This window comes from Cenococcum geophilum, assembly GCF_001692895.1.
Source record: "Cenococcum geophilum 1.58 unplaced genomic scaffold K441scaffold_47, whole genome shotgun sequence".
NCBI classification, from domain to species: domain Eukaryota; kingdom Fungi; phylum Ascomycota; class Dothideomycetes; order Gloniales; family Gloniaceae; genus Cenococcum; species Cenococcum geophilum.
Window position 1 is genome coordinate 43,227 of NW_027137605.1, and position 23,882 is coordinate 67,108.

Here is a 23,882-nt window from a genome sequence, read left to right on the forward strand (position 1 = left end):
TTAAGCTTAAAATAAGGTTTCGCCAAGACGCTAACTGGACCCTTCTTAACCCTTTCAAATTAAAAGCGAATGACCTCGACGACTAGTTATACCAGACGTTAATCGTTTGAACGTACAGCTAGCGAACAAGGAACGATTTGGTTAAATCGATTGATTAAATCAAAATTAAAAGGAATCAATTTGGACCACTTAAAGAACCTACGTGTCTTAACTTCTGAGCAAGCCTCTGCTATTGGTTCGCTTAGGTGTATGTGATTAAAGTTAAATCTAACCTTTAATAACTGCCTACCCCGCAGGACTTTATTATCATTCTCATTAAAATATACGAGTATTTATTACCTAGACATTAAATATACGCGACAGAACCAGTAGCAATATCACTGATAATATGGCTCTATTAGCTCTTCCGTTCGAACCGTCCTATACGGCGTTAAAGAACCTCCGTCAAAAGGTCTCTAATTATACCACTACCTCCGTTATCCTACCTCATCGACCTAAGAACCTCTCTACGGATCTCCACCCCTACCTTGACAACGCTATCGTGACCTTAAGCACCTTAACGGCCTATCTATACGATAATAATGCTCCCTGGGCTGTAAGGGTAGTAGAGGTTAAAAAGGGGGTAGAAAGAGTTGATATAAAAGTCAACGAAGTCAAGGCTGAGGTTGCGGAAGTTAAAGCTTAGGTCGATGAGGTTAACAAAAAGGTCGATGAGGTTAATAAGAAGGTCGACGAGGTTAAGACGGAAATTGCGGAAATCAGGACGCAAATGAAGTTAATGGATAAACGTCATACGACACAAGTCAACGACGTTAAGTTGCAAGTAATGTCGTTAGAAATGTAAATGGACGATGTTAAGAATAGCCTTTTTAACTAGACGCAAAGCCTTAATAACCACATATATATTCAACTGAATTCTATGTGAAAATGGCTCGACGACTAGATTGAACCTATTACAGCTTATGTTTAGGATAGAGACTGCTATAGGTATATTGTGGCTAAAGGTTTTCCTAATAGAGTTAAAGACTTCTGGAGGCTTGTTTTAGACCCTAAGACCCTAACAGATCTCGCAAGATATTACTTAGTATAAGACTGGGAATGATGGAAGAGGGCTACCTTAAGGGACACCAACGTTAGCTGTTATATGGAACTAAAGGATGTAGTTACCGCGCATCTATATAAGTGTCTTAGGGCCCTGGCTATAATATGGGGCCTATAGTACAGCGTTCTTAAACCCCCGAGACCTTAACGCCAAGGCCTAGGAAAGCGCAAAGTAGAGACCGATAATGGGTCAAGACGAGTTAGGGCACAAAAAGACCAGGATAACGATTCTGTAACAGGATCAGAATTAACCTCTTTATAAGATATCAACGATTAAAGGTCTTAGCCGAGTAGGGTAATATCGGTGTAGATACGGGTACCTTCTAATACAGAGAGAAGAGATCTTGTAGAACTGCTAATAGTAGCTAAAAGAGAGGATCCGGGAAGACGTAGCCCTAAGTCTATATATTAGGAGCCTAGTAATTCTCCTGAGCTTTAATAGAGGATTAGATCTACTCCTTCTACTAAATAACGGAGGAATCGGATACGTTATTAGGACGGTTAATCGGTCTATACCTCTGAACTTATTGGACGATATTAGGACCGCAGCTCTAGGGACCGCAGCCCTAGGGGAAAGCTTACTCAATCAGCCCCTAGCACGGTACCTTTTGGATCAGCCACTCGCGAGGGACTTTAGCTTCCTTATCTACCAAACAAACGGACGGTCAACCCCGACCTAAACAACCGACCCTAACGCTGGCACCGTACTGCCAAGGACTAGACAACGATAGCGCAATACGCCTACTATTACGACCTAATGACGATCGTGCCGATGCGCCTGCGATCTACTAACCCAACCCAACCGGCCAACCTCTGCTGCTCCGCCTATAGCGACAATTCAGAATGGATCTACAATGTGGCTTTCTTAACGGGGAGGACAACTACAAAGCCTAAGGGCAGGCTTTTGTGGAGAGGGGGGTAATATTACAGTACCGTTACGGCACCGTTACGGAACAACTACGGCACTGATACGGACCCTAGTTAGGGGCTCAGCTGGAGCCTTGGCGCTATGTATATAGACATATCCTTTCCTTAACCTTCTTCTAATCCTTAACTTGATATTCTCGTTAATAGACTACCAATCGTACAGGCTTGCGCGTCCCTCTTGCCGTGCTCGTGCCTCGATTGACTGAGTCGCTAACACTAGCCGTGTGGCCTTAGTTATCTGAGCTATTTTATTATATATACCTCTATACTATTCTCTACCCTAAAGCGCTCTATAGCTAACTTACTTACTTTTCCGCTATTAATATTTATTACTAAGGGTACTTTAACCTAGTCTGCCTTAACTATATACCACTTAGGTCCGATAAGCTTTGCCCTAGGGATATACAGTTTAAGCTATTAGGTAGTTATCTACCTAAACGCAGCTTTTTTATCTTTTTCTATTAAGAATCTAATAATGCTTACGCTATCTCTTATTTGCTATACGCGGAAGTCCTTAAGTATAGCTCCTATAAGCCTATTAATATCCTTTATACCTTATACAATGGTTTACTTTACTACTTTAGTAGTAGCTACCTTCTTTATTATCTCCTTACCTGCTTAGCTAACGTCTATTACTAGCTACTAATTAGGTTTCTTAGAGTTTTTAGCATTTATTATTTATAGCAGAGTTACCTCTACCCCTACTGTACCTCTACTAGCCGCTATTAATGCCTATAATTATATTAGAGCTAAGGGGGTGTTTAGTTACGCTCGTAAGGACCAGATAGCCTTTTAGAGTTTAGCGTTTTACTTTTTAAGGCTTTACTATTCTAATTTAATATCTACTAGATCGTTTCTAATACTCTTAATAATACTATTTTAGTTTATAATAATATTGCTCTACTATACTATAGTTTCTCTAAGGCTTTTAATAAGTCGATAAAATTTATTACGGTTAATACCTCCTCCTTTACGTTTGGGTAAGGCAAAGATTCTTACTATAGGGAATGAAGGCAGTATATACTGTATAGCTTATAGTCTGGTTTATAGTGTAGTTATCTACTATTTAAACTATGTTAATCTTTAGGTTTGTATCCTTAGCGACTACTAGGCCTCTTATACCTTTGCGCTCGGTTTCCTTATCTATCTTGGTGAAGCTACTAGCGGGTCTAGAGGTGGTGTTGCTAATACGCGTTCAGGGGTTAAAGCAGCCATTAGGGCTTTGGGGCTTCGTTTAGTGGGCCGCAGGGGCCGCCTTATAGCGGGAACTAGCTAAACAAAGGACCAGGATTCGAATAAAAGAATGTCCGAGATGAATATCCTCCTCTTTCAAAAGATTTTCCTTTTCGTCCAGACCCCTCGTTTCTCGCCCGCTTAAACAAGGGTCGCTACAGCCTACAAGGGGGTGACATGAGCGGGCCAACCGCCCTCCCTGCAAGTTTTGGTGGCATTATAGTAGCCCCGCTAAAATGCTGCCAATATGGTTATAATGCCACCAAAACTTGCAGGGAGGGCGGTTGGCCCGCTCATGTCACCCCCTTGTAGTTGCTGCCCCAGTGCCTGCCCCAGCTCCTGCCTAGCCCTTACCCCAGCTTCTACTCCCGCGGCTGCTCCAGCAGGTGCTAGTGTCAATCAGAAGTCCGTGCGCAGGTCAAGAATGAGAAGTCTATCTATTGAAGGTGGCTCTAGGGCCTCTATATATACACGAGGGTGGCTGAGTCGGTGACCGAGTCAAGGGGTCGGTGACTGAGTCAAGGAGTCAAGGTGGCAAAATCCGATTCAGGTCGACACCTAGATAGTAGTTCTAACGTAGTCCACGGGCTAGTGACCCACATGGGCCAGTGACTCACCCCACCAAAAACGCGTCGCGATCTTTTTTACTACTGCTATAACTACACCACAACAACAAGCAGCCTTATGCAAAGAAGGTAAGCTTGAACTAGCTATTCAAGCCTACAAGCAAGGCCGTTTTCGAAGCTATAGAGACGCGTTCTTGTTGGGGTGAATCACTGGCCCGTGTGGGTCACTAGCCCGTGGACTACGATAGACAAATTTGTTTGCGAAACCTGCAAACCTTTATAATTAGGGTCATCTTTATAACCCCATCACCTACGTTATATAATTATCCTGCCTAGTATATATTATTAGGCCGTCGAAATCAGACTCTGCACCTGTACGTAGTGACGGTTACGAACCTGCAGTCGTCGAAGTTTAGACTTAGAGCTGACGCAGAGATGTCAGCAATGCCTGGTATGTAGTTCAAATTTGTCATTGAACAAATTCCGTATTTGCTCCACTACTGCTTTACTATACACGCCAGCGGCGCAAATATTCTATACTACAATACATCCTTCCCCGGGGCGCAAACAAGAGCGGAAAGGAGTGGGATTAGAGCCAAAACAATTCCAAAACCATGCAAGAAAACTGCTTGGATGTGCCAACCAACGCACCGTAAATGCCAACAAAAAGTACAGCTACTAGATATGCCTCGAAGTATCAATATGATAGGAGAGGGATTTTTCAACCGTCACACTTAAACTATTCACGTTGTAGGTGCGGGCGCTGGCGGCTCCGAACTAGGTGGGACCAGTGGTTTCTTCTCGGCCGTCCCGTTGGGCTCTATAAGCCCAGGCACCTTTCCATTCTCGCCGCCAAAATATTTGTGGAAATCCTGAGGATCTTCAAAAGGCCTCGGCCCCAGCAGCCGAATCATGTCGTCTCTACCCAGCATCTCTTTTCTTAACAATTCCTCCGCTACAAGTCCCACTTCCGCCTTCTTCTCAGTCAGGAGATCTTTGCATTGTTTATATGCTTCGTCGACAATGCGGCGGACCTCGCTATCAATGTTCTTGGCTGTTTCTTCCGAGAACGGTTTGTGCAGTTGCTGTGAGGCGTCGTCTTCGAAGTAGATGTAGCCAATTTTGCGCGTCATGCCCCATTTGGTCACCATAGCTGTCGCCATAGCCGTGACTTTCTTAAAATCATCTGAGGCTCCACTAGTCACTGTATCAAAATGTAACTCCTCGCTCACTCGGCCGCCAAGAGTCATAGCCATACGGTCCATAAGCTGGTTAACATTCATGAGATATGTGTCGCCAGAAGGGAGATATTGGGCATAGCCAAGGGCGCCTTGCCCACGTGGTATTATGGAGACTTTGAGGAGCGGATCGGCGTATTTGAAGTACCAGCCGCATATGGCGTGTCCAGCCTCATGGTAGGCCACTGTCCGTTTTTCTTCAGGTTTGAGGACAAGAGATTTCTTCTCGAGGCCACCAATTACCCGTTCAATGGCTTGTTCAAAATGTTCCATACGGACAGAGTCAGCTTGATAACGGGCAGCTAGAATACGTTAGTAAAGTTGTATAGGACAATTTAGCAGGAAAACCTAAGGGTCTTACCAATAAGAGCAGCTTCATTAACACAGTTAGCGATATCTGCGCCAGAGAAGCCGGGTGTAAGCGCTGCTAGTCGACCCATCAAGAACTCGAGGTCTTCTTTTGTCACAATCTTCTTAAGATGCACCGCGAATATCTGTTTTCGGCCATCCATAGTAGGTCGATCGATAGCGATATGTCGGTCGAAACGGCCGGGCCGCATAAGCGCTTTGTCAAGGACATCGGGACGATTGGTACCAGCCAGGACAACAACCTGCTCCGATGTATTAAAGCCGTCCATTTCAGTTAAAATCTGATTTAGTGTGCTTTCTCGCTCATCGTTGCCGCCGCCGAAGTTTTGTTTGGCTCGGGATTTGCCGATAGCGTCAATTTCGTCGATGAAAATGATGCACGGCGTGTTCTTCCTTGCGTTTGCAAATAGATCCCTCACTCTAGACGGACCGACACCAACAAACATTTCAACGAACTCCGACCCACTGACGCTGAAGAACGGTACACCAGACTCACCTGCAGTAGCCTTCGCCAGTAACGTCTTACCGGTACCGGGAGGTCCAGAGAGAATAGCTCCACGGGGTATCTTGGCACCAAGTTTCTGGTAGACTCCCGGCTCTTTCAAGAAGCTAACGAATTCCATAATTTCCTGCTTTGCCTCATCCATACCAGCAACATCAGAAAATTTAACTTTGATATCCGTTTCATGGTTAAATCGCTTCGCCCTACTCCTGCCCATGCCGAATATACCACTTTGTCCCCCTCCGCCAGACGCAGCACGTCGTGAGAAGTAGAATATTGAACCAATGAAAAGTAGCGTGGGACCAAAAGAGAGGATCGTAGCAAACCAGGATATTTCGTTCGAGTAAGCAACGGGAATACGTTCTGAACTAGGTATATTTAATTCGTTTTGGGCTTCATCCATTTTCCTCTCGAATGCTTCTACCGAGCCAATGGTGAAGTAGTAGTAGAAATTGCCGTGCGCTGCAGGTGAGTCCGGATACATTGCCGCGACAGCTTCTCGGTGTAAATGCACACGCGCTTTGCTCTGGTTGAGAACTACAATCTTTTCTACCAGTCCCTTGTCCAGAAAGGTTGTCCTAAACTCTTGCCACGTTATTTCCCGGGAATTCTCTCCAGGGACCATCAACCGGTATAGGAGATATGCTACAAAAGCAGACATGACAAATGTGCTCATATCCATATTCACCTCTACCCCTGGTATGCCTCCCCCTTTCTTCTGCTCTTTCGTCTGTGGGCCTGGGTCGTGCGCGCCGGATTTTTGCTTTGGTGCATCCTCCACAGGTTCCGTGTCAGACGCTTTCTGTTCCGCAGCTTTGCGGGCCATCTGCGATGTCATTCGAGATATCTTCGCCGCGGTTGCTAGATCCAGCGGTTCGCCCTTCTTCAATTTATCCAACATCTCCCGCACCTCAGTTGGGATTCCTTCCTTTTTGATCTCCTCAAAAGCTTTTTGCAGGTGCTTCACTTGCTCAGCCGGCATACCCATTGAAACAATGGATGATAATTGATCCAGCGCCTTCTCCTCCTCAGCGGTAAGTTTTGACGTAGTTGGTTTTCCATCTTTTCCTCCCTCTGGTTCATTTCCGGGTGGCTGTGGAGACATGGGACTGCAGCTGTTGTAAAATTGTGCGAACCCCGGCGCAGGCTTTCCAGGCCGATTACGATCCCCCGCTACCTGCTTTCCCTTCTTTTCCCACTCTGTTTCCTTCCCATTCTTTGGATCTTTATGGTCGTCGGGCTTGGTGGTGGCATACCGACGTACGCGGTAATAAGAAAAGGCGCACTCTGGTAATGATGCAGGGCGTCGAGAGTATTGTGAGTTTCTTGTAGCGGTATTGATAGTCTGTCTGGATAGTCTCGCGAAATGGCCCGACCGGCGCAAGAGGGGAGTCATTGTCCAGGAAGGGGAGAGGCTGAGGAAAGGAGGGATAAAGGAAGCTCTAACGGTGTTGCGGACACTCCATCAAACTTGCGATGGAGAGGGTCTCTAGATTGATGGCGAAACTTCTCTAATATTTAATGCAAGTCGTGATGAGATCGCTTCCGCAAATCCCACGTCACGTGATCTAGAGCCCCCGACTTTCTCCCCGATCTTCCGAACAGCATCATCTTGACGCTTCAAGAGCCGCAATCGCAACACCATCGAAACTCATCTCTCTCGGCCTTTGTCCGAGCAGCCTGTACGTCAATTCCCCCACCAGCCTAACCTTAGCCTTCCTTCTAAAGCCAAAACACGTAGAGCCCACCATGAACTCCACTCGCCTTTTCCGCCCGCTCGCAAGAGCTTTTCAGCGCCAGCCAGCCATCCTTTGCCCGTCGACTATTGCTCGTCCCGCTCTCGCCACTGCTCAAGTCAAGTCTAAGCAGACTGTGGCTCCGTTCGAGGCTAACAAGAGATTGGTACATTATCCGAAACTCTTCAACCTACGCCATCGGTTCTAACAGCCGTAGACAATGATGCACTCTGCCATGCCGCAGCTCATCCCANTCTTCTTCGTCAACGAGACCACATTTGCCTTCATCCTGCTCCCTTCCCTCATCTACGTCCTGTCTAAATACATCCTGCCTCAGAGGGTCCGCATGATGGCTGCACGCCTCTTCATCAGCAAGCTATAAATGTAGCGGCAATTCAACGAAGTAGCGGACGGAAGAATAGAAGGTGTTTTGTATGATTTGCGGGCTTTAAACCATGGTGATTGTACATATGACGTTGAAGCTGGTGCAGATAGCAAAATAAAGGAACGAGCTTCAATTGGCACCCTATTTACTATATATTATATTCGCTACCTATTCTAAGTCTAATTAGCAAGAACCTTTAAGGGACTCGCTGCTATAGGCCAATATCGTCCGATCTAGGCCCCAGTCCCTTAGAAAAAGCTATTTATAGGAACCAGTCTAGTCAGACTATAACTACATAAGCCTACTCTACTCGGCTAACCTACGATAGGAATTACATAAGTCCGTATTATACTTAACCAGCTATATAGCCTTTATCTTTACTATCCAAGGTTATATGGATCTGCGTAGCCAGTAATAGTGAGCCTAACTTTAGCCCTTACGGTTGTAGTAAAGCTTTAGCTTATGCTGTTCCTTTGTCTGCTTATAAGGATATCTTATCCCTTCGAACGGTGGCGTCCATCTCTAAGTTGGTCCGTGCGGGAACACCAGAATTCCTCAGCAGAAACGATTTGATTTAGTTGATTTAATTGGCCAATTCTTATCGATAACAGATGGACGCAAACCACCGTACGAAGGGATAAAACCTATATCTAGGGAGTGTTCGGTTGCAATCTGAGGTTTTTTCAATCTGAGGTTGCTCCGTGCTTTCACCGGCGTCAACTAGTACATATTTAGCGGCGCTTGATCTGGTAGTCGTACTCGATCTGATCTGAAGCCGAGTGTTCGGTTGAGCGCTCTAGAAAGCCTCAGATGAGAATTAGAATTAGCGAAGTCTCTGCACATTAATCACCACTCACCCAGACGTCGCATAGGGCCTGCAGCTGTAGCAGCAATATCGTCGGTGGGAGGGGTGGTGGGGGCATACTGGATAGGGTGGACGATTGGGCGCATTGCACAAGCAGAGCTCCAGATTCAATCTGGAATCTGGAACTGAAACTGAGGGCTCCATATTGATCTGACGCCAAGAGCTTCAGTTCAACTACTATATACGGTATGGCGTGCGAATTTAACGCGCTTGCCGATCTGGAGGAGCTTCAGATTGAAAAGTCGCCAGATACACCGAACACCCGCCTCCAGATCGCTTCTGAACCCCGAAACGAACACTTCCCTAGTCAACTAAGATTTCTCCAGACTGGACCGTAATCAGCTCGCTTAACCTTAACGTACCTTTTTACTATTAGAGCTTAATCTACCTATTTCTTTATTATACTGTATAGGCTAGGGGTTTGCGATGCCTTTTAAGAAGCCTTATTTTGGTCAGCATCTAGCACCAGACTTAGATCGACATTGTTTGATCTAGCTCCTTCGTTATAACCTACACCGGAGAATAATACAAGAGCTTAGCGCATAAAAGAGGGCGCGGATCCGGTATACGTATTACAAGATCCGCTTCCCCAAATGGGTGATGGACAAACATCGTAACATTCGTTAGCTAAAAGTACAGGAAGATATAATTAGATTATAAAGAACGCAAGAAGATATATATTTTAATAAGAAATAAAGCTTGCTGCGCTACAAGGCGTGTTTTGCTGTAATGCGATAATAAATTATGTAAAGTAGTCTTCTTCTTAAAGTGTACTGCTGTTCTAGCCAGGAGGCTAATCTAAAAGCGGAGGTAGAACTCCGCTGGTAACTACAGCCGAGGTAGGGGCTGTACAGGGGGGCCGGAAACGGCCACCCTCCTTGCACAGGCACGCTCAGCCTCAGTTTAGGCTTCTTCTCCCTCAGCTCGGGTAAAAGCAGCAGCTGTTCAGGTTGGCGGCCGTAACTAGAACTAGGAGAAAAAAATCTTATGTTCGACTATACGGGGAAACCGCAGCTACTGGGCTTATCGTGAGAAATTGCACGCTTTGTCATTCACTCTTTTACTTAGGCGGAGAGGTCGCGCAGTGAGGTCATCTACATTCAATATCAATATGAAGCCGTATTGATATTGGTGTGGAACCGCCAACTTATATTAACGTTTTATTGAATATTGAATATTGAGCTAAGCTTCCATCTGTGCACAGGCATTTAGACACTACAACCCCCCTCCCCTTTTCCCTCCCTATACACCCTCTGCCTATCCCCTACTTATTATCTATACTACTACCTATAATATACCCTTACTTTATCTATATAACTATGTAAAAAAGTAAAGTAGTGCTATATTTATATAAAATATTCAATATTCAATATACTGAATCCTGTCACTTTTCGTATTGATATTGAATATTGAATGTCAATACGCAATATTCAATAATCGCTAATCAATATTGAATATGGATAACCTCACTGAGGCCGCAGAGCGTACAACGTAGTTCATCACCGTCACGAGCTTTCTCATTAAGCTAAATTATTCACCTTGCTCATATAGAATAGGGTGCCTAAGCCACAATTTGGATTTCACTAACACTCATGCTGTCTGTCCAAACGTTCTTCCGATTAGCAAACGATAGGATTCGGAGGGTCGTGTCGAACAGGACGATTAAGGATGAGAACTCTGGTCTATTGCAAGAGGCTTAGAGCCTCATTAAATATACGAAAATGGGTGATATAAGCTTGATATGGTAGTGATTGACGCCAGGCCGACAGGCCAGGACAGGAGGAGGTACTAATACCTAAGGCACGTGAAGGTGTATCTTGAGTTGGGCATTGGTAAATCGCTACCCTAAATAATGTACAACTCGGTAGGTCAGATCATATTTCGAGTGCAGGGACCGCTAATTTAATTTTACATTTCAATACTCTTGCAGCCTATTCACGCCCTTGGTTCTGTACGGGCGTAGCACCTAGTAAGCGTTAGCACATCCATATCAGACTATATGCAGCTCGAAACATCCAACTGATACTTCTTCAACAGCTCCCAGGGAGAGGTGGGAAAGAAGCTTACCAAGTACCCAACCCAAACCACTCGCCAGTCCCCCCGTCACTGCATTAGCAACCATATCTCTCTTTCTAACCCTCCCACTTTCCTCGCTACCTCCAATACTCCCAGCTTCACTTCCGAAGTCAGATGAGATGCGGGAACTTTCCAACCCCTCCCCAATACCAGTCTGTCCCCTACTCCCATCCCCACTCCCATCGACTCCACTGATGCTTGCGCCCCGAAGCGGAAAAGCACTTCTCGAAAACGCGGCCGCAGCGCCCTTAGCTACATCAAACAGTCCCATGGGCGCCTCTTCCACGGCGCCCCTGCCGACTTCGCGACGAGGCTGCACCGCCACCGTTTCGTTTGTAAAAGCGCCCGGAAGCTTGCGGTCTGCTTGGTCATTGAAGCGTTGGTCAGCCTCAATCTCACGTGCAAGAACCGCTATCATTTCGGCTTCACACTGCTGCCACACATCCAATACTTCAGGTAAGTGAGACGATGGAGCGAGGAGCAGGGCTTGGGAGAGCAACTCCATTCTTTGTTCTAGCCTCCTCAATCCCGGCGGAGCGGATGAACCCGCGGAGGTATGTGACTCGGACAGGGAAGAAGACTGATGTCGGCCGGCAAGAAAAGCAGCACGCCAGGAAACATCGTCTTCATCTTCTCTCCCCTGTTGGCGGCGATGAGTGGAAAGCACTAGTACAGAGGGTCTGCGGCTCGAGGGCGAGGAAGTTGATGTGAGGTACACGGGACCGGGGGGGGGTGATAGACGGTTCACGACGTAAGAGTACGCAGTCTCGAAGTCATCTTCAACAAGGGCAGCTTCAATGGCCATGCCGATGATACGGCGCTCTGCAGTGCTCTTTCGCTTTTCCAAATCGGCTGGGAATAGCTCTGTAGCTAGGTCCGAAGCTTCTTCAGATAGGCTATTGGGAGACGATATTACTAGGTTCTGGCCAATCGAAACGAGATCATCAAGATGAGTATAGCTTCTCGGGTTCTGGTCAAGTACTCTCTCAAGCAGGGATAGTGGATCGGCGCTGACACGAATGTTTACGGGCTGAAAGGGAACACCATGCTGAAGTGTTAGAGAGTAGAACGAGAGAGCATGTGTGGCGGAGAGAAGGGCTTTGCTGCGGCGGAAGGAAACAGACGTCGAGAAGTAGAGATCAAATGCGGAAATTCTATTGAGAAATTAGCACGGCATAAAAATGCTCACATATAAAAAGTCGGTCCCATTTTGCTTAAGAAAGATTATTAGTGAGGATGACCTACATATCTGAAGCTTTCTTCATGCCACCCCTTGTTCGGTTTCCATTGCTAGCATTATCGTAGTGACGCATCGCCGATGCTAATACCACCTTTTCAATATCATTCATGGATAAATGATGCTGATACTCGGACGATTGAAGATAAGTTCTGATAGTTAGGCTGTAATCTGTGAAGAAAATTCTATGTTAGAGTTTCTAGAAATCATATCACCCAGGAAACCCGAGCAAGCGTAATCTTGCCAATAGGATTTATACAGAGTACAAGCGTGACTTACGATTGCCTTCCAAAAGGGCCCTGAGTATCTCACTCTCAAACAATTTTCTCTCAATCTTTCCAAATACCCCGAACCCATGGAATGTGGTCTCATTCATATCCGTTCCCCAGTTCCATAACCATGTTAGCCTACTTCGAATAAATTCCCATTGCTCATCACTCTTTCTTGGCCCTGTACCTAACGTATGCAGTATTTTTTGTAGCAGTGAGAACTGTTCATCGCCATCGCAGTGAAAACGAAGCTTCGCTACATTTCTAATGGAAGCAATATGATGTAAGCCTGCAAACAGATATGCGGAACAGACCAACATTTGGAGGATGCTAAAGGTCTGAGGCTCGGGTTTTGTGAGAGGATTATCGGGTTGCAGAAGGATTTCCAGCTGGAGAAAGGCAGTAGAGATTTCAGGGAAATTTGGCAACGAGAGGTCAATTTTTGGGAAAAGATCGATATTAGTCGTGAGATCTGGCGGTGTTTCAAAATCCAGGAGGGTTGCTAATCGAACCAAAAGACTGTGAGCACCCTCAATCGTGGCTTGGGTGTCAGCGTCAACCGTATATACACTGGCTAATGCCGATTGAGCATATCTTAGTTCGAGGGTGCGCTGGAGCTCCTCGCTGAGGTATTCATGCCCGTCCTCATAACCCCCTAAATCCACGTCTCCCGGGCCATCCCAATTCTCTATAGCACTAGTGACAAGTGGGAAGTTTTCCGGCGCAGTGCGTACAAGCCAAGCGAAAAGATACTCCCAGTCTTCTTTCGTGACTAGTTCATGGAGAGCAGCGGTATCACCCAGGCTGCCTCCCTGGCTACGTTCGTGTCCACCATCCGCAATTGACCGCTCCTGAGCTGTGTTTAACTTTCTCCTTTTCCTTTCATTATGCCCATACATCCATGGGCCTACTAGCCCTCTGATGTCTCGACCTATGGTATCTGTGTCGGTTTTGATGTCATGTTTCGACTGCTCGTGATTGGAGAGGAGAGTCTCAACAGCTCTCATCTCACTGAGCTGATCAAAGGCTTCCAGAGAGGGAATGGAGGTCCGCGGATAGTATTCATAACCAAGCCGGAGAAGAGGCAAGGCTGTCGATATGAACCAGGTTCTAAGATACTCAGATTGACTAAGAAAAGGCACAATGAGCTGGGGGACAAAGTTTAATAGGCCGGTCTCCTCGTCAATGCGATGCGCCCGATGAATAAGAAAGAGTGTAAGAGGGTCGTGTGGAGGATCAGGAGGGCATGACGGATGCGCCAATGGCAGGAGGTGCAGCTTGTGTAGTCTTTTACGAGCCTGTGCATCGGATAGTTCCTTCACGGGCGATACGTCGAGAGAGGCACTGTTCTCCCGCTCGCCCAAGTTTACCCGAGTCGCAGATTCGTGGACGTAAGTAGTGTAGGAAGATGGTTCAACACTTTCGGGAAGGTAAGTAAGGATAATTCGAAGGGTGAGTTTGAGATCGAAGGCGTCCTGCCTGGAAGCTGTCAGTGTATGCAGTGCGGTGACGTTAGACTCGGTGGCATAATGGACAGCAAGCAAGACGCAGTGGGCAACCGATAGCTGTTGGGCTTCGGCCATGAGGGTTTAAAGCTTTCGGGTAGCTTCAGGGCATAAACACGGCCTTCATTGTAATGTATAGCTGAAGAAGAGGGGAAAGGGTATTGTTGCTTTCAAGCTCTATGTGCTACACAGCAGCTTCCTGGCTTCCCTCCACGTTTCTAGCCTCGCACAGGCCCTCCTACCAGCCACCATCAGCCACAGGCCCCAATTCCCACACATCTTACGGTAAAAGTACCAGTTATATTAACAAGACAGAGCACTACAAGCAAAGCCGTTCAGGACCTTAAATGCCTAGTGTTCATGTACAGTTTACTCTACGAGCATTCCTTCGTCAACCTCCCAATCCTCCCAACTTGCCTGGTCGAATCCATTTGGCCTACTTGACCTCAAGAATCCAATCCAAGTCCCCTCAATATCCACAACCGGCTTAACAGCCTTGACAGAAGCACGGAATCCACGGCTATAGCATTCCTGCATGTGTCTATCCCCAAACAACTCAGGATGCACCCTCCGCATCGTCTTCAGCGCCCTCTTCCCAACTTCATCTACAGAATCATGGTGCCTCAGCTCAAAGAACTCAGCATCATGCGCCTGCCTAAGCTGAGCCATCATCTCGGAGGAGTATAGACCGATATGGAGCAAATATATGTCGTACTGACACAATGACGTCGTGCCATAGTAACTCCCTCCATACTTTGCGCGCTTATAGAGGCCTACAAGCGCTGCGATTGTGCCCATGCACCCAGTCCCATAGTCACTCATTGGAAATGGAGGTACGACAGGCTCATTCAGGCCCATACACAGCCCTTGATACCATGCTACCCCAGTCACACAGTCTGCAATCTGTTGCCAGCCAGGGCGCGAAGCCCATTCGCCAACGTGCCCGAAGCAATCTTCAGCAACGTAGACGATACCGCGTTGTCGGTGCTTGGTGAGTTCTACTATCTGCTTAGGGCCGTATCCAAGGCGCTCAAGCGACCCAGGGCGGTAGCCGTCCAGGATTACGTCGGCGGACTGCAGTAGGTCCTCGAAGGTCTTACGATCCCGAGAATCACGTAGGTTAAGTTCTGCGGTGTGCTTTCCAAGATTGCCATCGACTTGAAAGAATGGGACATCGCTGAGGTTTGGGGAAGTAATCTTAATTACATCAGCGCCATATTCTGCAAGACCGCGACCGATTGCGGGGCCGGCGATGATGCGGCAAAGCTCCAGAGCACGAATACCAGACAGGATTTGTGGTTTTGGTGCTCTTGATGCGGTGCACGGAAACGGCGCTGGAGGGGAAATTGTCTCCAAGGTATCGACTCTCCATGGGGGCTCTCGAATGAGATCTCGACCCTAATATAACGTCAGACCACAGCGTGAATATACACACACAGTTTTTCATGAGTTATTACGTGACTAGTTGCCTCGAACTCCTCCCATTTTAGGCATGTAACGCCTGCCTGCTTGACCTCTGCGTTCATCTCTTCCAACTCCTTGGCGCTGAACTGCTTCACATGATCCTCGATGAGCTTGATACATTGGTGGTAGTCCGTCATGTCCGGGCGAAACCCTTTCAGTCCGACCATGTTTAATGCGGTTGTAGCTTCTAGCGACCCATGCAGGTGAAAATATTCGCTAGGGTTCTTTGTTTCGTAGAGATTCGCTGAGAGCCTGCGATAGAGGATCATGCAGGTGAAAATATTCGCTAGGGTTCTTTGTTTCGTAGAGATTCGCTGAGAGCCTGCGATAGAGGATTGACTGAGCTTTGAGGAGATCGGTATCTTGAAGAGGATCAATTGATACTGGCGAGTATGTCTCGAGTATGCCTTACCCTTGAGTAGCGTCTTGACGTTGGGATGTGCCTTATTCATACCACCGACTGTCGCAAGATATGTAGAGAACAGGAAGGCCGATGCTCGTTCCCAATCCACAACCATCTTCCGCTTCCGGTCGCCGTAAGCAAGGTTTGCTATTCCCGCTGCCACTCCAGCCTCAACTGCCTTAAGAGCCGATATAGCTTCTGTTTGCTTGAAGGGACTTGGGAAGTACGGACTTCCCGTGTTAGCAGTAGTAAAGTCGACATTGGTGATGAGCGCATAACATTCCTGCGGTATCTGGCCTTTGGCGAGTCGGAGCAAGAGCTGTAGAGATTTCCGAGTCTCATCTAGCATCGAATAGCGGGGACCGTTGGTCCCATTAGTGCCAGTCATTCCATGATGGATATTATGACGGTTATTCTCTGCTCCGCTAGAGGCGACCATTACGTTCGAAACAGTCGGTCTTAGTCTTTCTTATCGAGGTAAAGCGTTAGACTCGGGCGAAGCAGAGAGGAGCGAGATATCAAAGCAATCAAGGGAATTCAGCATTGGGGGTAAAGCAATATTCTAATAAGCCGGAGGCCGCCTTGGGCGATATTCGTAGATTATATACATTGTCGGGGACTAGTACAGCGCTACCCGAATGCTGATCAGATGTGGAACTGGTAGGATGGGTACATGCGGGATGTAACCAGCGGGTAAAGCTGTCAGAAAGGTGTTTGGTGGAGACGAAGGTGGTGCATCTTCCGAGTACTTCCGACAACAACTTTGGAAAGCCACAACGAAGCCCAACGACAAGCTCCTCGCGCCGTCGACACACGGGCTGCATTCGCCCACTGCCAGCGAGACGAGGGGCCAACATTAGGCCAATATCAGGTGGATATCAGGCCAATATTAGATTCTGTACCACAGTAAACGAGGAATTCTTAGGCCCCGCGCAGCCTGACAGGCCGATTGCCAATCGCTCCCGCATCCGACGCTTACTGCTCCATCTCTCAATCGCCTACTGCCTGCATCCGAAGCTCGACCAAGACCCTCATCAAAACACCCATAGAGCTCTCGGCCATGACCCGACCGAAGGTTCCACCAGACCAAAGGCAGCGCACCGCTCAGGCTTGTGAGAGCTGCAAGCGAAGAAAGCAAAAGGCAAGTTGTTTCAGTCTTCGTTGGATCACCCAAGCTGCCAACCTGACAATTTTAATCCTCGTATTTGATATAACTAGAGCATTGGGGGATTTGCTTTCAAGCTTGCTAAAGGAATGCATCTACTGCAATGCCGTATGCTCCCGAATTGATTTAACCTCTACGGCAGAATGACCGTGTTTGTTTGCTTGATCCCTTTCCTCAATGCTTCCATGCTGTCTTGCGTTGTCCCATAATCGTAATAAGTTCTGCAATGCAACACTGCCGGAACTTCCGATAATATTCTTTTTCAGCCACATTGAACCTTCTGCGTGACCGCGAGTTTTGGCGGCAATTCCGAGCATACGAACTAACAGTATTCAAAAGTGTAATGGTCTGTGCCCATGTAATACCTGCGAAAAGGTAATCTTCTCATTCGTATTTCTCCCAGCCATCAAGACTTACGCATCGACTTTCAGCGCAAATTTACCTGCATTTATTCCGAGCGAGATGCAGCCTCACCATCTGAAGGCTCGTCTGCGAAGAAAAGAATGCTTGAGAACGGGGAAGCCGACCAAGACCATGATTTTTCTCACGATGGAGATGGCTCTACAGCGGATACTCCATTCAATGAACACACCTCTCATTCGTCACACTCGCATCATGCTCCCATATCCCCCTCGCAACAAAATCGAGGAAGTTTTACAGCACCAGACGCCAACGTTCATCCCGAAGCAATGGGACTGAATCATGAAGATCCACGCAAGCCTGTGGATGAAGGTAATACTATGGAAGCTGCTGCAAGGTCACTGCAGCAATTTGCGGCTGGTCCGCCAACCGAAGAGCAGCCGACACTCATATCACGTGGCACTAGCCAAAGCGGACAGGATGAGGAGGCTGTCGTCTATACACAGACACGGATGCTCCAGGATCCCACTGGCAGGCTACGTAAGTCAAACTAATTCATATTTCGAATAGCTTTACGTTGGGGATTTGCCTTTTTAAGTTCCTACTATCTCTACATAAACCTCCCTCGAGGCTTTAGGGGCCTCCTGTCTAAAATAACTAACCAGCAACCCGGCAGTGTATGTCGGAGATTCAGCGACACTATCTTTTCTGCAGCTTTTGCGGATGATGGTAGAAAATGTCGCTGGACCATCAACTTTTACAAACGATCCGCAGAGGCACAAAATTGTAGAAGGACAATTCTCACTTCAGTCTAGCGTACGTCACACCCATCTACTGCCTAACAAAAGGACTGCAGTTGTTTTAGTGGATGCATTTTTCATCAATACACATGGATTTCTCCAGGTTTTTGAACGGCAAATATTCCTTGGAGAACTGGAACGTTGTTACTCTGATCCACTCTCAACAGAGCCTTCATGGCTCTGCCTACTGAATCTTGTCTTTGCCATTGGACTTATGCTAGCTACGCCGCAGCCAGGAAGCAACGAATCGGTGACAATTGAGAAATTGCGAAGCGAGCGCCTTGACAGAGCGGAAGTTTTCTACCTCAACGCCAAGAGTCTCAACGATCCGATGACAGGGTTCGAGGATGCAGACTTCTGGTCTGTTCAGGCCTTACTGCTAATGTCCGTGTATATGTTAGCGAAATCAAAGAGAAACACGGCATTTGCATTGCTAGGGATGGCTGTCCGATCGGCGTATGCGCTTGGATTACATCGTGAGGAAACAATGGTGATCTTCAGTCCTGACGAGCAAGCTGCACGCCGAAACCTCTGGCGTTCACTCTTCGTCGTAGATCGGTTCCTCTCCTGCTCTCTAGGCCGGCCCACCGCCATATCTGAGGATGACTGCAGTGGCGATACTCTGCGCCCTCCTAACTCTCACGGCGATACTGACGCATTCGGTTTCAATGCCACATTCCCTTCCACCTCTACATTCAACCAAACTAGCACCTTCGCCCTTGAAGCTGCTGTCCGTAGTTGTTCCGTCATAGGTAAAATCTTGAAACGTGTTTACCAGCAGCGCAAAATCAGCACACGTCTTGCGCAAGAAATCGCTGATACCTGTAAGCTCTGGCCGAAAGCTCTAGCACCAAGCCTGCACTGGCGTCAAGCAGCCACCGCATCCCCTAGCCAGGGTATCGCGATTCTGCACGTCAACCTCTTTTACTGCCATTCCATCGTATTACTCACCCGGCCATTCTTCCTGTTTATCCTGAACGCAGAGGCGCAAAAAGATGTCACACAAAGCATGACCGGTGTACGCCCAGGTCGTAATCACAGCCGTATGGAGAAATTCAGTGAGGCTTGCGTGATTGCATCAACACATACCATCGTACTTGTCCAAAACGCGTTCGAGGCAGGATACCTGCCGCGCCGCAACCCTACAGTGATCTACTTCCTCTTCGCTGCCACATTAGTCATCCTTGCCAACGAATTCACCTCCCTTTACACGAACCTAACGGAAGACCAATGCATCCTTAACGCGGTCGCAGTAATGGCATACTGTGCCGAGGGAGACCAGCAAGCAAGCCGCCTCCTTTACATCCTCAGCACATTCCGGGATGCTGTTGCCGCCCAACGTGCGCATAAAAATCGCAGCCACACGGGGATGATGGGCATGGGCTCAATCACAGCACAGATGTACGCTACATCACAACAGCAACCTCATATTTCTAGTCCGCTGCACACGACACATCAGCCTCCGCTCCACCAAACGCCGGTCCACGTATACCCAGACTTACATTGTTCCCCATATTTAAATACCGACTACGCCACCCAAACTCGCCATGCCCCGTCTTCACACCCAGACCACATTCAAAACCCTGCGCAACCCTCCGCCCCTATCAGATCTCCACATTCTACGGCCGGCAATCCCCCGGACCTAGCCTTCAACCCCACCTTCTCGCGCCCCATTTCCCTCAGCAATGTCCTCGACCTCTCGGCCCTCGACGCCGCGCGGGCTCCCAGCCTGCACTCGGAAGAGAGCAGCGGGCCGGACGAGGACATTGATTTCGACGCCCTCTGGGCCTGGCCGAGCAGTACGCCGGCGCTCGGGAGCCCGCGCTTCGGCGCCGATGCCGCGGCCGGCGTGCAGGGCGCTAGCGAGTCGGCCGTGCCCCTCTTCGCTGTCATCAGCGGGAATGAGAGGCCGAGGGGGAAGACTAGTGGTGATGTAACGAGCTAAAGTTTCGGGTTTGATATGGACCCTTCGGTATTTAGGCTGGGGTTTATGTATGGTATGAGTATGGATGGGCATTTTGGTTCGAGAATGGATAAACCCGAGAAGGGTTTTGGGAGGTTTGGGATTAGTTAAGCTGGACAAGGGAAAGGTGGGTGTACGTAAGCAGTAAATAGGTGGGCCAATACCTGTGTAAAATATTTATAGGCGTGCTAGTAAACAAAAATAAACCCCCCACTCGCCAAGGAGGACACATCGATTCTTCATGATGCACGTATTTGTGTTCCTCCCGAGATGAATTAGGTCAGGAAACTAATATATTGAGCGGACTCGATGTAACAGAATAGACATAGTAGCAGGTCCAGGTGCTAATGATGTGGCCCATTTACCTCTCTTCTCGCCCTAACGCCGTAGAACGTAAATATAGGAGTGAACCACAAAGAAGAAGCCGCTTGCAAGGAGGGGATATCTATATCTTCGTTCATTTCCATCGGTCAAATCATTCAATAGTCAAATCATGCAATACTATACCATGCTAACAGGAGTCTTACGAAATGATGCCCATGCAAATAAAATCGCTAGAACACACAAAAATCGACAAATATACCGCAGCCTCTGGCTCCTTCATTTCGGAGAACCCCTCAGCTGCCCAAGATACCCCCATTTCCAAAAAGCCCAACCCACAAACTCAGCCAAAAGTGATACCGCCTCGCCCTAACCGGTGCTCAGAGGGTTGCCTTCTGCCTCCCCAATCTTTTGCTCCTTCTCGCTCAATGGAGATGGTGGCATGGCGACAGCTTTGCAAGTTTCGCAAACCAGCATACCACAATTCGTGCACTCATATGCAAAGCTAAATGGCGAGTCCTTTGTATCCATATGATCCTGGTGAAGCCTAGAGGAATTAGTGAGAGAAGTGAGATTCGGCACAAGGTGGAGCGGAACATCGCTTTTAATAGATATGGGCGCAAAAACTTCTGAAAAGGTGGCGTTCAAGTGTGGAGCAGAAGATGAGACAAGTGTAGCAGAAAGATTCGATGTAAGCGGGACCGGGGAGCTTGCTGTGGTGTGCGCCGAGAATGAGGATGAGCGGGCCGGGGCAGAAGAAACATCCTCGAGCATAACTAGGTCGCCTTCAAAATCCACGATAGCAGGAGCTGGACCAACATCAGTCGAAGAGCTACCTAAGCCGTAGTCGAGACCTAGATCGAGGTGCCAGTGCATGCCCTCGTGCGATGGGACCGCCGCATCACACTGTATGTGGTCTCGAGCTACATCTTGCGCCGTTTGTCCATCGATATGCGCATTACCAACCGACTGCCTTCCCATCCCACCAACCCGGGTATTTCTCCCACGTCCTCGGCCTATTCCTCTTAATCTGTTTGCAACATTTCTGCTCCATCCTGCAACCATCTTCACACCTCCGGGACTGACTTTCTTTGGCAGGTTGACTTCTGGGTACACAGCGCTCCAGCACCTCGAGCATTCCATGCCAGCAGCCGTGGCTGCGCCTTTTATAGTGTCTTCGAAATCGACCTTGGCGGTGACAAAGGAATGCGAGCAGAGCCAGGCGCGGTCGGGCGGTTCTTCGCCTGGTTCGTTGCCGAAAAAGAGGCCACGGGATTCCCAGTAGGCAGGAGAGCCAGCATCAAGGTTACGGCGTCTAGGCACGGGATTTTCGGAGGGGGCTGGAGGGTTAGGGTCGGGCGGGCTGATTGGATGAACTGGGTGCTCGTCTGGGTGCGGCGTTAGGGGACGAGTTGTGGGAGTGATTGGCGTATCGTCCATAATAGCTGTGATGATACTGGCAGTGTCTGAATCCTCTCCGTCTTCATCAATATTTTCATCGTCATCTTCATAGCAATTTCCCCCGCATTCATCCATAGGCAGTTGGCATACCCAACACCACTGCGCACCGCAGAGGCACTGCATATGATTGCAGCCGAGCATGCGTCTAACACCGTGGCGGCATTTTGGGCAACGTTTATAGCCCCACCGCTTAAGGATTGTGGCTGTTTTCTCATCAATACCGAAGGGCATTTCGATACAGGGAGCGCCGGGATGAGAGAGTTGGTGGCATTTTAAGCATATATCGGCGCTACACTTTGGGCACGCAACCGTGGGGGGTTTGAGGACTTCAATGACCGAATCGGCACGTTGCTTGCCGGCTTTCTTAGTAACTGGTGCGGGTGGTATAAGACGGTTGGGGACAAATGCGGAACAAGTGGGAATAGGGCAATATATAGGATCCGGTGTACTCCATTCCTCGTATCTCTCTCTGTGGTTTTGTTAGTCTTAATTGATTTATACTAGCGCAGAGGTGGTCAAATTGGAAGAAACAAACCTATATTCCATGGCCTCTGCCTTGGACAAGAATGGCAAGGCAAAGTGCAGTTGGAGCATATTACAACAGCGTGGAGGCATCCGAGAAGGATCCTTACAGGCCTTGATGAACATGTCCTTAACACAGCCAGTGCAATAGATGCTACGGCAGGTGCGACAGGGACGAAGAACCGAAGAGGGCTCTTGTTCGGCAGTGAACTGGTCACAGCAAACTATGCAGCTGACGTTGGATGGAGGTGATATTTTTGGTGATTGGACAATGACCGGGGGAGCACCGGCCTGCATAGGAGGCTGTGGAGGCGGTGGAGGTGGCGGAGGCATAGGAGCCGGGATGTGCTGGGCCAACGGAGCAGGGGGCGCTGATTGGCGTCGTTCTTCAAGGAAGTTCAAAAGGCGTCCATGGCGGCCTGGGTCAGCAGAGCCGTATGCATCAGTGAAGCAGCGTTCAAGTGCGGGAGGCGGCGTCGAATCTGACGGAAACGAGGACATTTGGATGTTTTGGTTCTGGAAAGGATTGGAGAAGCCGTGACTATCTACACCAGCAGTGTGAGCATAGTTGGGAGGGCCGAGAGGGAGCTGAGGATTCATGGCAGCGAACGAATCGGTGTTGGTGAAATCCAAGGAGAAAGGCTCGCAATGATCAATGGATGTCATGATTGTCGGCGGTGATGAGTGTCGTGCGGCTGTTGTGGTGTTCTGGGGCAGCGAGGTGGACGGTGAGTTGAACGAGGCCGAGCGAGAGCGACGCCTGTCGACAGCCCTTGATAATTTGGAGCCCATGTTTCAGTGACGAAGCTGGCGGGAAGTCAGAAAGATGGTCCTGCTCCGCATCTTTGAGCCGCAAGGCTCCAGACGTTATAAAGGTATTTTTGCCCGTTATTTTGTTGACTCACCGGCCAGCGATGATTGCGTCGGGTCAGCACCGACTTGTCATACTTTGTAGCCAGAGCAGCTAGAGCAGCTTTCCGAGAAGAGCCTGGGAGGTGCTGCGAAGAGTCCACCCTAATACCTAGATGGAAAGGGCTGTAAAAGGGCTGAAAGCTCGGTGGGTTAAGCGGCGAGGCGCCGGCTACCGGGGGGGAAGAGTTTTAAGCCGGGCGGTTGCCTGCCGTTGCGTACCAAAATATGTGCGGGGTGTGACGGGGAAGGGCAGAGAGGCAGGTAGCAGGTGGCAGGTAGCAGGTGGCAGGTGGCAGGTAGCAGTTGGCAGGTGGCAGGTAGCAGTTATCAATACGCAAAATAACTGCAATGCTGCTGGCTGCTGCTCTTACCCTCTCTCCCTCTGAAGCTCTCTGAAGCTCTCCAGCACCCTCGTTCCTTTTTGTTGTGTTTGGGTTCCGTCACAAGTATTCAGCCCATTCATGTCTCCACCCCAATCTCTGTGGATTAAAAGCACCAGATA

General features: G+C 48.4%; 7 protein-coding genes across 7 annotated transcripts; 3 read left to right on the forward strand and 4 right to left on the reverse strand.

Moving 5' to 3' along the window:
• The first annotated feature begins 318 nt into the window (after positions 1-318).
• K441DRAFT_239688 (uncharacterized protein) lies at positions 319-885 on the forward strand. The gene has a single exon (XM_067640703.1). The coding sequence runs from the start codon at positions 389-391 to the stop codon at positions 683-685; it is 297 nt and encodes a 98-aa protein (XP_067499881.1). The 5' UTR covers positions 319-388; the 3' UTR covers positions 686-885.
• A 3,388-nt stretch (positions 886-4,273) lies between these two features.
• Positions 4,274-7,436, reverse strand: K441DRAFT_617722 (cell division protease ftsH). Its single transcript, XM_067645809.1, has 2 exons — positions 5,427-7,436; positions 4,274-5,367 (listed from the first exon to the last, which is right to left on the reverse strand). The coding sequence occupies exons 1-2, from the start codon at positions 7,330-7,332 to the stop codon at positions 4,571-4,573; spliced, it is 2,703 nt and encodes a 900-aa protein (XP_067499882.1). The 5' UTR covers positions 7,333-7,436; the 3' UTR covers positions 4,274-4,570.
• A 247-nt stretch (positions 7,437-7,683) lies between these two features.
• K441DRAFT_666025 (uncharacterized protein) lies at positions 7,684-8,402 on the forward strand (the record flags this gene model as incomplete). Its single annotated transcript, XM_067649596.1, has 2 exons — positions 7,684-7,838; positions 7,890-8,402. Coding segments are annotated over 2 exons (320 nt in total), but the record flags the coding sequence as incomplete, so codon positions are not given.
• Positions 8,403-10,597: 2,195 nt separating this feature from the next.
• Positions 10,598-14,178, reverse strand: K441DRAFT_643081 (secretory pathway Sec39). Its single transcript, XM_067646711.1, has 4 exons — positions 12,515-14,178; positions 12,244-12,406; positions 10,990-12,152; positions 10,598-10,888 (listed from the first exon to the last, which is right to left on the reverse strand). The coding sequence occupies exons 1-4, from the start codon at positions 14,085-14,087 to the stop codon at positions 10,854-10,856; spliced, it is 2,934 nt and encodes a 977-aa protein (XP_067499884.1). The 5' UTR covers positions 14,088-14,178; the 3' UTR covers positions 10,598-10,853.
• Positions 14,179-14,232: 54 nt separating this feature from the next.
• On the reverse strand, positions 14,233-16,556 carry K441DRAFT_239728 (CoA-transferase family III). Its single transcript, XM_067640704.1, has 2 exons — positions 15,467-16,556; positions 14,233-15,407 (listed from the first exon to the last, which is right to left on the reverse strand). The coding sequence occupies exons 1-2, from the start codon at positions 16,313-16,315 to the stop codon at positions 14,379-14,381; spliced, it is 1,878 nt and encodes a 625-aa protein (XP_067499885.1). The 5' UTR covers positions 16,316-16,556; the 3' UTR covers positions 14,233-14,378.
• A 1,360-nt stretch (positions 16,557-17,916) lies between these two features.
• On the forward strand, positions 17,917-20,392 carry K441DRAFT_666028 (uncharacterized protein). The gene is made up of 2 exons (XM_067649597.1): positions 17,917-17,941; positions 18,078-20,392. Exon 2 carries the CDS (start codon positions 18,128-18,130, stop codon positions 20,144-20,146), a length of 2,019 nt encoding a protein of 672 aa, XP_067499886.1. The 5' UTR covers positions 17,917-17,941; positions 18,078-18,127; the 3' UTR covers positions 20,147-20,392.
• A 374-nt stretch (positions 20,393-20,766) lies between these two features.
• On the reverse strand, positions 20,767-23,376 carry K441DRAFT_239766 (uncharacterized protein). The gene is made up of 2 exons (XM_067640705.1): positions 22,482-23,376; positions 20,767-22,415 (listed from the first exon to the last, which is right to left on the reverse strand). Exons 1-2 carry the CDS (start codon positions 23,258-23,260, stop codon positions 20,855-20,857), a joined length of 2,340 nt encoding a protein of 779 aa, XP_067499887.1. The 5' UTR covers positions 23,261-23,376; the 3' UTR covers positions 20,767-20,854.
• Positions 23,377-23,882: the final 506 nt, after the last annotated feature.